Below are 16,766 nucleotides of genomic sequence, written 5' to 3'. Positions count from 1 at the left end.
TAATGGTACTAAATAAAGAGAATAACTATTTGAACCTTGGTGAATGGACGAATTAAAAGCCCTGATAATCTTAGCAATGCTGGAAATGCAAAAGAACAAATAATCAATTGCCCCAGGAGATGGATCAGTTTCTCTGAATGCTCCCTTACAACGTAGATTAGAGTTGTCATAAGCAAATAGGCCAAGTGAATAATCAAGTGATTTAAATGCTCAATTGTTTTATTGACTGCTTTGTGAGAAATCAATCATCATGAATATATAATCTCTTTTGCCAGGCTGCTTATCCATCCAACACAGAAGTATAGTAATTAAGGTCACTTCCCCTTTAGACTTCTAGAAAAATGTCTGTCTTATGTTTGAAGAGCAATTCACTTTTCTTCAAAAGCTGCAGATTAATAAATTAAAAAATTAAACCTATTAAATTAACAATGTACAGTTTTATGTTTTTTTTAAATTTTGTGAATCAGAATCAGATTTATTATCTCTGATGTATAGGTCAAGACTTTGTGTTCTGTGGCAGTAAAGACATAAAATTATTATAAATGATAAAATACGTAAGTAGTGCCAAGTAAAGGGAATAATGAGGTAGTTTCATGGATCGTCAAGAAATCTAATGGCAGAGGGTATGAAGCTATTCCTGAATCCTTGAGTGTGTGCCTTCAGGCTTCCGAAGGTAACTATAAGAAGAGGGCAGGTCCTGAGTAATTGGGGTCCTTAATAGTGGACCTCACCTTACTGAGGCACCATTCCTTGAAGATGTCTTGGATACTACTGAGGCTAGTACCCAAGATGGAGCAGACTAATTTTATAACTTACTGTAGCTTCTTTCGATCCTGTGCAGCAACCCTCTTTCCACTCCCCCAACTCCCATACCAGACAGTGTTGCAGCGTGTCAGAACGCTCTCCACAGAAATTACAGAGAATCGCAGAGGCTAGTAAGGTGGTAGGTGAGGACAAGAGTAACCCTATCCCTGGTTTGGCGACAAGAGGAAGGGGCGAGGGCAGATGTGTGTGAAATGGAGGAGGAAGGGAAGCCCCTTTCTTTGAAGAAGGAGAACATCTCAGTTGTTCTGGAATGAAAAGTCTCATCCTGAGAGTAGATACAGTGGAGATGCTGGAACTGAGAGAAGGGAATGGCATTTTTACAAGAGACAGGGTGGGAAGAGGAATAGTCCAGATAGCTGTGAGAGTCATCAGTAGATAGGCTGTCTCCACAGATGGAGACAGATGTTTGAGAAAGAGAAGGAAGTGTCAGAAGTGGACCGAGTAAATTTGAGGGCAGGGTCAAAGTTGGAGGCAAAGTTGATGAAATCCACGAACTCAGTATGGGTGCAAGAAGCAGCACCAATGTAGTCGTCGATGTTGCGTAGGAAGGGTTGGGGAGCGATGCCGGTGTAAGCTTGGAACATGAACTGTCCCACGTAGACGATGAAAGGGCAGACGTAGCTGGGACCCATGTCAGTGCCCATGGCATCACCTTTGGCTTGAAGGAGATGGAAGGAGGAAAAGGAGGAATTATTGAGGGCAAGGACCTGTTCTGCCAGACGGCAGAGAATGGTGGTGGAGGGGAACTGGTTGAGTCTGTTGTCCAGAAAGAAGCAGAGAGCTTTAATGCCCTCCTGATGGGGGATGGAAGTGTATAGGGACTGAACATCAATCATGAAAATGAGACTGTTCCTCCAAAATGTTAAGAATCCTGCTAATAACCCTGTATTCTGCCTTCAAAATTGATCTTCCAAAGCGAATTTTTTCATATTTTTCCTGGTTGAATTCCATCATCCCAAGCAATGATGTATTCCCAAACTTTGTAAAGTGTTGGCTAAACCACACCTGCAGGCTTGCAAGCAGTTTTGAGCCCCTTATCTAGGAAAAGATGTGCTGGCATTGGAGAGGGTCCAGAGGAGGTTCACGAGAATCTTCCTAGGAATGAAAGTGTTAATGTATGAGGATCATTTGATGGCTCTGAGGCTGTACTCACTGGAGTTCAGAAGAATGAAGGTGGAATCTCATTGAAACCTACCAAATATTGAAAGGCCTAGATAGAGTGGATGTGGGGTGGATGTTTCCAATAGTAGGAGAGTCTAGGTCCCGAGGAACAGCATCAGAATAGAAGGACATCCCTTTAGAACAGAGATGAGGAGGTATTTCTTTAGCCTGAGGGTGGCGAATCCGTGGCCCAGTTTTTGGGAATGTTTTTACAGCTGGTTTTAATGGATTCTTAATTAGTAAGGGAGTCAAAGGTTACAGGGAAAAGGCAGGAGAATGGGGCACAGAGGGTTAAGCAAATCAGTCATGATGAAATAGTGAAGCAGACTTGATGGGCCAAAAGGTTAATTCTACTCCTAACTCTTATGGGCTTATGATTTCAAGATCTGTGGGGAAGAAAAAGACTGGAGGAGTTTAAAATCAAGTCTTAAAGTTGATGTACAATATTTCAGCCATTGTGTCACAACTACCATGCAATGTGTTACCACATACACCGTTAGAATGCACTGAAGTTCCAATTCCTGAATCAATATTTCCAAGAAAAGTAAATGGCTGGTGAATTTGGAAGTGGGTTGAGTACAAAGGAGATTCACTGCATAATCAATAACTCTTAAAACAGAGTTAGCAGTAAGTCTAAAAGAATTATTCAGAGCCCACAACAACTTCAAATGTAGTGAGACTGCCCGTGATTACTAATATTCATGTAGCATAGGAACTGTGTTGAACATCAATCAACCAGTTACACTAATCATACTCTCATCCTATTAAGTAATACTGTAATCATTGCTCTGAAAGGTTAAGCATAGAACATCTTATTCCATCTGAATGGATTGATCTGCCAAGAATCCAAACTGTATCTCATCAGTTTGTACTGGGGAAATATCTTTAAATGACTCACATTTATATCATCTCTGCCATCTCCTATTTATTATATAATATACCATTTGCCCAGCCCTGAATTGTATGGAGAGGCTGTGGGTGGCAAGACAAAGCCTCTCTAACATACCGTGAATACAGAAACTTGGTAAAATTATTACATTTTATTTTGTGTATGTGTGTGGCTGAGAGGGGAGAGGGCGATGTGTTTTCAAAGATTCAAAGTACAATTATATAAGTGTGAAGATTCATCTTCAAAGTAACAGAAATACTCCACCTCCGAATGAACAACATGTGAATTTTATTTTTTTAAGAACTAATTTTAATCTATCTGGAAACCAAAAGCAATAATAAAAAAGAGGGGAGGTAATTACTGGTTTTACACCCTGCCTGGTTAGTTTTGTTTTAAGCCTTACATCTGAACACAGGTGATTCAAAGCCAATATGGGGACATACTTCCTTATCCAAAGGGTAGTGGAGATTTGAAATTCCTTCCTCTAAAAATTAAAAAGTGAGAATGGTGTGAATTGAAAACCTGTATGTGACGGGTTTTGAAGGCAAGAGTTGGAAGAGGTATGGAATCAAGGTAGAAAAATGGAGCTAAAATACACATCAGCTATTAGTTATTTGAATGATGAAACAGGCTAGAAGGGTTTAATGGCTTTCTCTTGATTATTTGCCCAATTCCTGTAATTGTCGTAATCCATTATTAAAGCTATTTACTATTCTAATGTATGGCAGTTCTGATCATACCAAGGGAAAATCAGATGAAGGTCATTGACTAAAAACACACTGTTTTTCTTTCCATCAATGTTGCCCGACCAGTGCTTTTCCTGCAATTTCTGTTTTGTTCCTGTGTCATTCCTCTACTGTCAAGATGAAACTGCCAAAGTTTCAATAACTCTATCTGAGATTATCCGAGCCAGGATAAATCACCATCTTTAAAGAGGCAGGAGAGTGTCCTGCTCCTCCAAAAGGACCGTGATCTTGTCATGGTTTGGAGGCTTGCGTGCCTCAATGACCCGAAGAACTATATTGGCTGGAGTCAGGACTTTATGTTTTGGCTCTCGATAGGGTCACCAATGCCAAAGAGGTCAAAGGGTAGAGGCCAAACTAAAACTGGTCTACTGGTTCTTCAGGTTCAGAGGTTTAACTTGGGGCTAACAGCCTTAACTGGTTGAACAAAACAGAAACAGCAATGAAGAATCCTTCTACACCTGATTGGCCAAGGTCAGAGATGGAGGACCTCCATTGCATCCCTAAATGCCAGCGGAGTAATGGATAGTAAGGTGAGGATGGTGCTAGCAAGAGTTACATCACTCCTCATGGTTCCAGTTTGATGTTCTTTTCCACAACCTCACTAATTTGATTAATAGGACTGGATATTACAATCCCTAAAGTTTCTGCTCTGCACTTGACTTGAGTGGAAATAGTTCTTAAAGATGACCACTAGATGATGTCACTACCATTACGACACATCTTCAGTTGGGTACCTTGACATCACTGGGTGTTTCGGCCTTTTATCACAAGACACCCTCAGCCGAGGCAGGCCCACCACAGGCTGATCAGACCTGGGTGTGTGTTACACGGTTAGTCTCTAGTTGGTCACTTGGCAGCCCAGACAGCATCCCTTCGTTTCAGCCACAGCCAGTGAATGCTCATTTTGGTGACTTTAGCAGGTGCTTTGATTGCCTTCCTATGGGCCTGCCCTCTGACTCCTCCTTCCCTCAGCAGCCTTACGGTGGAACTGGCTACAAAGCCCCTGCACCCCACCTCAACTGGGCGCACTTTTACGTTCCAGCCTCACTCCTCTGCTTCATCTGCAAGGTTGGCATGTTGCAGCCCCATCCACAGCATCCTACCAGGGGACCGTCAGCTCAGTGATAAAGACAGGAGTTGGACCAAAGGACCAGGTCAGGCTGCAGGTTGGTCGTTGCAATTTCAGATGGGAAGGTAAGTCTCTGGCCTAAATCGACATGCATTTCCCAGTCCCTGGCTGCACTCAGTGGGCATGAGTCATGAGGCAAGGGGTTAGCCCCCGGTTTCTCTCCTTCCTGGATGAAGGATGGTAGTTGTGGGACCGTTGTCTGGGCATTGAGAGGCCTGGCATTGGTGGTTACTCTCTTACACTCAAGTTCAGCTGCCAAACACTTCAGCACTTGGTTGTGTTGCCAGGTGTATCTGCCTTGTATTAGGCTGGTCTTGCAACTAACCAAGATGTGCTTGAGGGATGTCGGAACTGGACACAGAGGACAGGCTGGATCCTCTCCCAGCCAAAGGTTTAGGTTTGTAGGAGAGGGCAGGACATCATATGTTGCTCTGATGATAAAGCTCAATCTATTTGACTCCATGCTCCACAGCTCACTCCACGTGATTTCCCTGCTCTCGACACCCTCCCACCTCATCCAGCAGTCTAGCTTGGCTTGGGATGTTGCTTTGGCGCATCTGGCTGCTGCTTCGTGCTGGCGCACCTCCTCCACCACCAGGTGCCGGTGTTCGGTTGTAGTAGCCTTTTGCCAGGTAGGTTTCATTACTCCAAGGCCAAAGCCTCCTCTGCCCTGTTGGACATAGCCCACTATGTCCTGGTGTCGGAGAGCGGCTTCTGCGTCCAGCGCTGCTGTGGCTGGGGTCCATTTCTTCCCTGTTGCTACCGCAGCAGCAACGCCTCTTACGATTGGGTCCCGAGATTTTTTGAGTGTCATTTCCAGCCTTGCTTTGGCACATCTGTGTTCCTCCACCAGGCTAGAAATTGGCAGAGAAAGGGCTCTGTTCCCGTAAAGTCCTATGCTGCTGTAGCCCAAGCCACTTCCTCACATGTGAGTTCATCAGCCTTTCCAGCCGATTTGCATGAGACATAGTGACCTCATGTATGGTAATTGGCCACATAAGTCAGGGCAGCAGTCCAAACTGAAAGCACCAAAGCTTCAACCTCCCTGGGAGAGCCATGTTGTTGATTAGCTTGAGGCCACTGATCGTATCTTGCCTTAGTTGTTCCACCTGCTCAGTGGCTCTGAGGTCTGTGTTGTACCAACATCCGAGGCTTTTGATGGGCTTCTCCAGACAGCTGGTATTGGCTCAGCATTGATACGAAACCTTATGTCGGTGAGCCGGCCTTTGACAATTGAGATACTGCGAGACTTACTGGGTTTGATCTCCATTCGTGTCCATTTCATGTTTCCTGGAGTTTATCCAGCAGGCGTTTGGTGCATGCTTTTGTTGTTGTTATTGTGGTCATGTCATCCATGTACGCCCTGATTGGAGGAAGACGCAGCCCATTCTTCAAGCGTTTCCCTCTGACCACACATTGTGATGCTCGGACAATGAGCTCCATTGCCATGATAAATGCCAGAGGAGAGATGGTACAGCCCGCCATTATGCCTATCTCAAGGTGCTGCCATGTGGTGGTGTTACTGTGTGTTGTGACACAGAACTGCAGATCCTGGAAACGCTTTGACCAGCTTTGTGATGCCCTGTGGAACCTGGAAAAAGTTGAAAGCTGCCCACAGTCTGGTGAGGCACCGACCCAAAGGCATTGGCAAGGTCCAGGAAGACCACATGCAGCTCTTTCTTTTCTTTCTTTGCAGTTTGTATCTGGTGCCAGACGACATTTGCGTGTTCCAGACATCCTGGGAAACCACGTATTCCGGCTTTCTGCACTGACATGTCGACGAAGTGGTTGCTCTGCAAAAAGACTGAGTCTTTGAGCCACGACACCAAAGATCTTTCCTTCCACATTCAGGAGACCAATCTGACGGATCTGACTGATTGTTGAGGAATTCTTCTCTTTGGGAATTAGTACCCCTCCCGCCCTTCGCCATGCCTTAGGTATAATTCCTTTCCCCCATGCCACCTTCATTAATTTCCAGTGGTATTTCAGGGTGCCGGGGTGTTCTTATAGAGCCTGTATGGGACGCCATTGGGCCCTGGAGCTGATGCTGATCTTGCTCGTTTAACTTTACTTTCCACCTCCCTCCATGTAGGGGGCCTTGCGTCCATGTGGTGCTCAGGTGGTATGTCATTCAGAATGGTGACTGGCTCGAGCCTCTGGTAATCAGGTGCTCCTCCAGTCCCCTCACAGGTACTCTAAGGACCCCGCTCTTCTCCTTCCCAAAGAGGCTTTTGACGAACTTGTAAAGGTCTCTGTAAAAGCTTGCCCTCTGCTCTTCGCAGCTTTGTCACGTCAGCGGAGTAAGGTGAGGATGGTGCTGGCCAGAGCTACGTCACTCCTCATGGTTCTTTTCCACCACCTCACTAAGATTTGACTTGCAATAGATTCCTTAATAGTGCTACACCTCTACTGAGCAAACCACACACTTAGAGGAAAACTGACTTCATTGAAGAAATTTCACGTAAAGACATTAGTGATTGATATCACAGAGCTTTTCACCCCATGTTGTGTGAATATTGGTTACAAATGTGGAACAATGAGGCGAAGGCAACAGTTAAAGTTTCAGTTGGATCTGGTGCTGATCCTACCCACCTGGGAGAACGTGCTGCAGTGCATTGTGGAGGACTGGATGTGGAGAACGATCCTATCGACGAGTGGCTTAGGACCAGAAAGAAATCCAATTCGTATTCTGTTAAAACACAACGCATTGACATCGGCTTATTATATAACTTCATTTATTTATTTAAGAGGTACAGCGCGGAACAGCCTCATCTGGTCCAGTGAGCCGCACGGCCAGCAACCTGCCGATTTAACCCTTGCCTGCCCAACTCCAGGGCAATTTCCAATGACCAATTAACCGATTAACCAGTATGTCTCTGGACTGTCATTAGGATTGTCAATAACCCCTTCCATCCATCCAACAATCTCTTTGATCCCCCACCACCAGGCAGGAGGCACCAGAGCATTAGGACAAGGTCTGTTAGGATGGGGAACCGCTTCTTCCCCCCAGGTCATAAGTCTACCGAGCTCCCTGCCATCACCCAGTCCTCCTCACGTATGAAGCACCAGTAGTGTTATGCTGTTTACTTTTTCACTTCTGTCGTTGTGAATTACTTGTGGTAATGTCACTCTAGGTGTTGTGTGTGAGTTATATGTACTGTTATTTACATTGCTCTGGCTGTTTCGTTAGGCAGCCTACACACGTATGGCTGAAATGACAATAAACTTGAACCAAGGTACAGTGTAAACCTTCGACTTGGTGCCATCCAGTTACATCATGCTACACACAGGCACATAGAGGCAGTAAAGTGAAATAAGATTTGGGTGGCACGGTAGTGTAGAGGTTTGCACAACACTTTACAGTACCAGTGACTCCGGTTCAATTCCCGCCTCTGCCTGTAAGGAGTTTGTATGTTCTCTCCATGACTGTGTAGGTTTCCTCCGGGTGCTCCTGTTTCCTCCCACATACCAGCCGGTAGCTTAGTTGGTGATTAGACTAGGATTCGATTTGGGGGGATTGCTGGGGGGTGAGGTTTGAAGGGCCAGAGGGCGTTCCGTGCTCTATCTCAATAAGTAAGTAAATGATAGATCCTTGGTCTGGACCTCTTATATGATAAACATGAACTCTTGACCTCACAGACCAGCTCGTCATGGCCTTGCACCTAATTGTCTACCTGTATTGCACCTTCTCTGTAAGTGTAACAGTATACTCTTCATCCTGCTACTTACTTATTTAGTGTGGAACAGGCCCTCCCGGCCCAATGTGCCTCTCTGCCCAGCAACCCACCTATTTAACACTAATCTAATCATAGTACATTTCACAATCATCAATTAACCTACTAACCCCACGTCTTTGGAACATAGGAGGAAACCCGTACAATCACAAAGAAAACGTACAAGGAAAGCAAAGAGATAATGCTGAGGCTTTATAAGACACTGGTCAGGCTGCCCTTCGGAGTATTGTCAACAGTTTTGGGCCCCATATCTCAGAAAGGATGTGTTGTCATTGGAGAGAGTCCAGAGGAGGTTCAGGAGGATGATTCTGGGAATGAAGGGGTTAACATACGAGGAGCGTTTGGCAGCTTTGGGCCTGTACTCACTGGAATTTAGAAGAATGTGGAAGGATCTCATTGAAACCTACTGAATGTTGAAAGGACTAGATGGGTGGACGTGGAGAGGATGTTTCCTGTTGTGGGGTATCCAGAACTAGAGGGCACAGCCTCAAAATTGAGGGGGCGACCTTTTAGAACAGAGACAATGAGGGATTTTTTTTGCCAGCAAATAGTATATCTGTGGAATTCTCTGCTACAGACTGCGGTGGAGGCCAAGTCTGTGTGTTTATTTAAGGCGGACGTTGACTGTTTCCGACCTGTTGGTGAGAAGGCAGGTGTATGGGGTTGAGTGTGATCTAGGATCAGCCATGATGGAACGGCCAAGCAGACTCGATGGGCTGAATGGCCGTGGTAACACAAGACAGAGGGTAGCGGAAGGGGGGGGGGGGGGGGGGGAGTTTTCTTGTCTTGAGGGCTGTGCCCAGTGGTGTCACACAAGCATTGGTGCTGGGACCTCTGCTGTTTGTAATGTACATGTCTGATTTACAGTAGGTAATTTGATTAGTAAGTTTGCAGATGAGTTATGTGTGGTGAGGAAGATTGTCAAAGGACGTAGCGGGACATAGATCAGTTGGTGATACAGAACTGTGAAAAAGTCTTAGGCACATATATATAGCTAGTGTGTCTAATACTTTTGCACAGTACTGTGGTAATTTTATTTATTGGGATACAGTGTGGATCAAGGCCTTCTGGCCCTTTGAACCAGCAACCCCCAATTTAACTCCAGTGTAATCACGGGACAATCTACAATGACCAAATAACCAACCAACTGGGTGCGTCTTCGGACCGTGGGAGGAAACCCACCCGGTAATGGGGAGAATGTACAAACTCCTTACAGACAGCAACAGGACTGTACTCCTGCCACAAAGTAAAAAAAAAAATTTCATGACATACGTGAGTGATGATAAACTTGATTCTGATATGGGTCTCCATTGTGGACTGAGGATGGGAAGGGGACAGGGCAAGGGGAATCATGGTTTGGAAAAGGGGAAGGGAGAGGGGAGGGAGCGGGAAGCACCAGAGAGATATTCTGTAATGACCAATAAACCAATCGTCTGGAATCAGATGGTGTGGAAGGGCTGGGTGTGTCTGCACCTAACTAACCCTTGGCCTTCCTTCTGACTCCTGTCCCTCACCCCTCCTGCAGCGCTCCACTCTCGCCATTCCCAACATCCTTTGCTCCTGCGTGATTTACAAACCCACTCTCCACTCCATGTTGACAAATAGAGTACTATGCAAAAGACTTAGGCACCCCAGCTAGCTCTACATACGAGCCTAAGGCATTTGCACAGTACTGAAGGTACAGTATGAGCAAAGAAATTATAAAATGAGCTTGATGGGAAAGGTCCGATGCAGGCTGAATCGAGGTGACCAGGCCAAGGCCCAAGAGTGTATTGAACCAGCAGCGCCACAGTCCGAGAGCGAGGAATGGCCCAAGGTCTGGACGATTTAAGTGCAGGGCCAGATTGAAAAGGTCAGGGAGTCGGGCCCGGAGACGAGGCATGGGCTTGCTACACCAAACTGAGACTGTGGCCGGCAACTAACGGGCTACTGGATTGGCTGCAGTGATGACTGGCTTTGTGGCTGTGGACTTACTTTTGTGAAATTTAGTTACTGCACAATATGCTTTCTCTTTTGCACACTGAGTGTTAGATGGCCTTCTTTTTAATGAGTTCTACTGGGTTTCTTTGTTTTGTGGCTGCCTGTAAGAAGGTTGTATATACTATACATACCTTGACAATAAATGCTCCTTAACTTTTTGATTTGAACAAGTGTGCAGTGTCTCAGATTGGTTTAAATGCAAGAGGAAGTATAGAACCTGAATCAGATTTATTATCATTGGCATAGCCTACGATATTTGTTGTTTTAGATAGATAGATAGATAGATACTTTATTCATCCCCATGGGGAAATTCAACTTTTTTTCCAATGTCCCATACACTTGTTGTAGCAAAACTAATTACATACAATACTTAACTCAGTAAAAAATATGATATGCATCTAAATCACTATCTCAAAAAGCATTAATAATAGCTTTTAAAAAGTTCTTAAGTCCTGGCGGTAGAATTGTAAGCCTAATGGCATTGGGGAGTATTGACCTCTTCATCCTGTCTGAGGAGCATTGCATCGATAGTAACCTGTCACTGAAACTGCTTCTCTGTCTCTGGATGGTGCTATGTAGAGGATGTTCAGAGTTATCCATAATTGACCGTAGCCTACTCAGCGCCCTTCGCTCAGCTACCGATGTTAAACTCTCCAGTACTTTGCCCACGACAGAGCCCGCCTTCCTTACCAGCTTATTAAGACGTGAGGCGTCCCTCTTCTTAATGCTTCCTCCCCAACACGCCACCACAAAGAAGAGGGCGCTCTCCACAACTGACCTATAGAACATCTTCAGCATCTCACTATAGACATTGAATGACGCCAACCTTCTTAGGAAGTACATTCGACTCTGTGCCTTCCTGCACAAGGCATCTGTGTTGGCAGTCCAGTCAAGCTTCTCGTCTAACTGTACTCCCAGATACTTGTAGGTCTTAACCTGCTCCACACATTCTCCATTAATGATCACTGGCTCCATATGAGGCCTAGATCTCCTAAAGTCCACCACCATCTCCTTGGTCTTGGTGATATTGAGACGCAGGTAGTTTGAGTTGCACCATATCACAAAGTCCTGTATCAGTTTCCTATACTCCTCCTCCTGTCCATTCCTGACACACCCCACTATGGCAGAACGGTGCAATACAAGAAAGTTACATTAAGTATATTAAGATATACAAGTATAGCAAAAAGACAGCAACATTTTGAGATAGTGTTCACATGTTAATGGACCATTCAGAAATCTGATGGCAGTGGGGAAGAAGCTGTTCCTAAGCTGTCTTCACACTCCTGCGCCTCCTCTCTGACGCTAACAACGTCCTGGGTGGTGGACGTCCTTAATGATTGAGGATGCCTTCTTGATGACTTCCTCAATGATGGGGAGGTGGCTGAGTTTACAACTCTCTGCAGCTTTTGTACTCAATAAATGGCAGCACACTTGGGAGCACTGATGCTCAGAGGGACCTGGGGTGCAAGTCACAGGTCCCTCAAAGTGGAACACAAATGCTTAGGGTGGTAAATGGCACATCTGTGTTCATTGATCAAGACAACTTCTAGTTGGCAAGTCATGTTCTAGCTGTATGCACCCTTGGTTAGGCCAAATTTGGAGTACTGAACACAGTTCTGATCACATTATAAAAAGGACGTGGAGAGTTTGAGGGGGCCAGGTTACCAGGATGCTGCCAGGATTAAAGGGTACAATGCATGAGAAGAGGTTGAATAAAATTGAGTCATTTTCTTTGGGCTGCTGGAGGCTGAGGGGAAGCATAGTTAGGGTTGATAGAATCTTTTTCTCGGGGTTCGTTCATTATGCGTCATGTTGTATTACATGGGCGATCATGGTCGTTCCGCGTCGATGATTGTTCTTAGCCAATTTTTCTACAGAACTGCTTTGCCATTGCCTTCTTCTGGACAGTGTCTTTACAAGACAGGTGACCCCAGCCTTTATCAATACTTTTCAGAGGCTGTCTGTCTGGCGTCAGTGGTCGCATAACCAGGACTTGTGATGTGCACCAGCTGCTCATACGACCATCTACCACCGGCTCCCAAGGATTCACAAGACCATGACCAGGGGGCTAAGCAGGAGCTACAACTTGCCCAAAGGCGACCTGCAGGCTAGTGGAGAGAAGGAGCACCTCACGCCTACTTTGGTAGAGACGTATCTTCACCTGGCCACTCAGGGCAGAAATGTCAAACACTGGAGGGCATAGCTATTAATAGGGGGGGAAGATTAAAGGAGATTTATAGGGCAAGTTTTTGTTTTTAAACACAGAGTGGTAGATACTTTGAACGCAATGCTGGGAGAGGTGGTGAAAGCAGATACAACGGTGAAGTTTATGGGGGCAGTTAGACAGACAAAGGAACAGGCAGGGAATGAAGGGATGTGGACCAAAGGGCCTCTTCCTGTGTGGTAGTTTTTCATGGTTTTGAAAACAAAGTTTAGCTCCTTCCCCTTTGTCTCTGCTAAATATACATGGAAGCAGTAAAAGTGAAACCTCATCTGGTGTCCAAATGAATTGGAAACTTAAAGAGGAAGCAACCATTGTCCATAATAACAGCTAGCTAATAGTTACTATGAAGCCTCAAAATAGAACATCTCACACTTAACCGCCATATGTACAGGGTCACTGTACCTGTGCTGACCCTGAATCCTCAGTCTGCTGCTCTGCACAGCTGTAATCTTGCATCATTTCTTTTAAAGTATTTATCTAATTCCTTACTGAAAGTTTTTGCTGACTTTGCTCCTGCTTCCAGCATTTCAGGAAGTGTGCATTGAATGTAAGCAACTTTCTTGGGGAGAAGCACGATCCTCCATCTTCTCTAGTTCCCTGAACGTCACATCTGCTTCCCCTGTCTCGCTGGTGAAAATAGAAGCTTCTCTTTTACTCTTTTCACTCTCACCAAAATTAACAGATACTGTGATTTACACTAGATCTTTGTTAGTTTTTTTTGTGTGGAGACAGAGGGATTGGGGGGGGGGCGATGTTCTTGTGTTTCACGTGGGGGGAGTTGGGTTGGTGGGGGGGGGTTGATGATCGTTTTGCCGTTCTTTTTTTGTGTGAAGATTTACTGTTTCTCTCTGAACTGACTTCCGTGGTTTTCCTTTGCTTCATGGTTATTTGGAGAAGAACAATCTCAGAGTTGTATACATACATACTTTAATAATAAAAGAACCCTTGAAGAGATTATGCAGATACTGGAAATCCAGAGTAATACACATCAAAACGCTGGAGGACTCAGGTCAGGCGGCATCCATGGAAAGAAACAAACAATCCACGACCTTTCACCAGTCCTGACGAAGGGTCTCAACCCGAAACATCGACTGTTTATTCCTCTCCATAGATGCTGAGTTCTTCCAGCATTTTGATGTGCGTTACTATAATTTACACCAGCTCAACTGCCTTAATTGTTTACATTGAAAATCTCTGCCCTTTTCCCAAAGCAAACTACTTTCTCCTTCGCATGGAACATTAGTTGCCATAGCAACAATTGTACAGCATTCTTATCTTGCCCATTCTTAGTTAATATTAATAGGAGGTTTTCAATTTTCTTTTAACAAGGTCATCATGCACATGTGCGTCACTGTACTTTTGTCAATCAATACTCAAGAGATTTTCACTCTGCAGTATCTCTGAGGTCTTTAAAGGGTCCTTTTGTCAATCTACAGTACCTTCAGAAAATGATAGGATTTTATTGCCCCAGAAAGAGGCCATTGCACCCATTACAACTTCGTTGAATGGTAAAGATCATGAAATGAATGCCGTTTTCCCAGCTCACAGTAAATTTCTACAGATTTATTGTAGAGACTATTCTGACTGGTCACATCACTGTCTGGGACGGAGACACCATTGCACAGGATCGGACGAAACTGCGGAGGACCATAAACTCAGTCAGATCCAGGATGGACACAAGGCCTCTCCATCAAGATCCAGGATGGACACAAGCCTCTCCATCAAGATCCAGGATGGACACAAGCCTCTTCATCAAAGGCAATGCCTCAGGAAGGCGGCATCCACCAATAAGAACCTTCACCACCCCCACCCCCAGCACATGCCTCCTTCTCATTATTGCCACCAGGGAGGAGGTACAAGAGCCTGAATACAACCATTTAACATTCTCCCCTCTGCCATCAGACTTCTGAATGGACAATGAATCCATGAACCCTACTGCACTAAGTTACTCTCTTTTTCACTATTTAAAAAATATTTCTTATTGTAGCTAATAGTAATTGTTTAATGTATTTCACGGTACTGCTACTGCGAACAAATTTCACGACATGTGTCGGTGATAATAAACCTGATTCTGATTGTGTACAGTACATCATGTTTCTGTGACTTGTATTATACATGTACCGACAGCTCCTAACTCTCCCTCTGCCCCTGACTCTACTCCCTAAACACTCATGAATGTGTGGCCAGATTCCGCTCTAACTCTTTTCACAAGTTCACAAATTGATACCACCTGATCTCAAACTACGAAGAGGTGGAGTACACGAGGAAGGGCCTGATAACATTGTGTCCTCAATGTTGGCAAAACAAAGGAGGTAGTTACTGACTTCAGAAAGCAGGATAGAGGACATGCTCATGTCTGTATAAATGGTGCCGAGGAGGAGATGATAGAGAACTTCAAGTTCCTAGATGTAAACTTTACCAATGTCAGAATATATCAACAAGTATCACTAGGCTCAAGGATGGCTCCGTCCTACTGTTATAAGATTCTTGAATAGACCTCTATGAGTAACTGATCTCTTCATCTACCTCAGTGTGGCCCTTATACTTTGTCGACTTGTTCTGCACCTTCTCGGTATCTGCAGCACCATATTCTGCATTCTGCTGAACTGGCTCAGTCACGCAGACCCAATGTCCAAGAAAGCATGCCATCAAGGAACCTCTACAATTTTTAATGACACCCTATCTGGAGGCATTTCAGTGTGGTATGGTAAATTCTCCACAAACAACTGGAAGAAATTGCATAAAGCTGTCAACACAGCGTAGTCTGTTTGAAAACCAGTCTCCCCTCCCACATTTGCTACTTTGTTGGTAAAGCAGCCAACATAGTTAAAGATCACTCCCATTCTGATCATCCTCATCTCTGGCGTTCATCGGGCAGAAGATAGAAAAGCCTGAGAATATGTACCCCCAGGCTATGGACAGCTTTGATCCCACTGTTACGTGATCCTCGAACAGATCTCTTCCATGGTAAGGAACTGATAAAATCATAGAACACAGCAGCACTGAAACAGGCCCTTCAGTCCATCTAGTCCATGTCAAACTATTAATCAGCCTAGACCCATTGATCTGCACCCTCCATGTCACATACTGCTCATGTACCTATCCAAATTTCTCTAAAGTGTTGAAATCAAACCCGACTCCACCACTTCTGCTGCCAACTCGTTCCACACTCTCACCTCCCTCGAAGTGAAGTCCCCGCCCCCATGATCCCCTTAAACATTTCACCTTTCACACTTAACCCATGACCTCTAGTTCTAGTCTCACCAACCTTAGTGTAAAAAGCATATCTATAAAAAACCCTGTCTGTCCCCTCATAATTTTATATACCTCTATCAAATCTCCCTTCAAACTTCTACATTCTAGGGAATAAAGTTCTAATCTATTAAATCTTCCCTTATAATTCTGGTCCTCTAGTCCCAGCACCATCCTCACAAATTTTCTCTGCACTCTTTGAATCTTATTGATGTCTTTCCTGTAGGTAGGTGACAAGAACTGCACACAATACTCCAAATTAGGCCTCACCAATGTCTTATCCAACTTCAACATAACATCCCATCTCCTGTACTCAATACATTGATTTATGAAGGCCAATGTGCCAAAAACTTTCTTTACAACCCTGTCAACCTCTGATGCCACTTTCAATGAATTATGGACCTATATCCCCAGATCCCTTTGTTCTACAGCACTCCTCAGAGCCCTACCGTGCACAGTGCAAGTTCTAATCTGCTTGGACCCCCCAAAGTGCAATACCTTACACTGGTCTGCATTAAATCACATCTGGCCATTTTTCAGCCAATTTCTCTGCTGCAAGCTTTGATAGTCGTTTTTGCTGTCCACTACACCCCCAATCTTAGTGTCATCTGCAAATTTGCTGATCCAGTTAATTACATTATTATCCAGATCCTTGATATAGATGATAAACAACAATGGACCCAGCACTGGTCCCTGCAGCACTCCACTAGTCACAGGCCTCCAGACAGAGAGGCAACCATCAACTAACACTCTCTGGCTTCTCCCACAAAGCCAATGTCTTATCTAATTTACTACCTCATCCTGAATGCCAAGTAACTAAACCTTC

General features: G+C 44.7%; 1 protein-coding gene across 4 annotated transcripts in view; it reads right to left on the bottom strand.

The window, feature by feature from the left end:
- aadat (aminoadipate aminotransferase) overlaps positions 1-16,766 on the bottom strand; it is a 112,257-nt gene that overhangs the window by 46,315 nt on the left and 49,176 nt on the right. For all 4 annotated transcript variants that reach the window (XM_073047873.1, XM_073047874.1, XM_073047872.1 and 1 more), the window contains exon 9: positions 7,343-7,439. In XM_073047873.1, coding sequence (XP_072903974.1) covers positions 7,343-7,439 — 97 coding nt within the window. The remainder of the gene's footprint in view (positions 1-7,342; positions 7,440-16,766) is intronic.

Source organism: Hemitrygon akajei, chromosome 6 (assembly GCF_048418815.1).
Source record: "Hemitrygon akajei chromosome 6, sHemAka1.3, whole genome shotgun sequence".
In the NCBI taxonomy this organism is placed as follows: Eukaryota; Metazoa; Chordata; class Chondrichthyes; order Myliobatiformes; family Dasyatidae; genus Hemitrygon; species Hemitrygon akajei.
The sequence above is the reverse complement of the archived record's forward strand: the minus strand, read 5'-3'. Positions and strand labels throughout refer to the sequence as shown.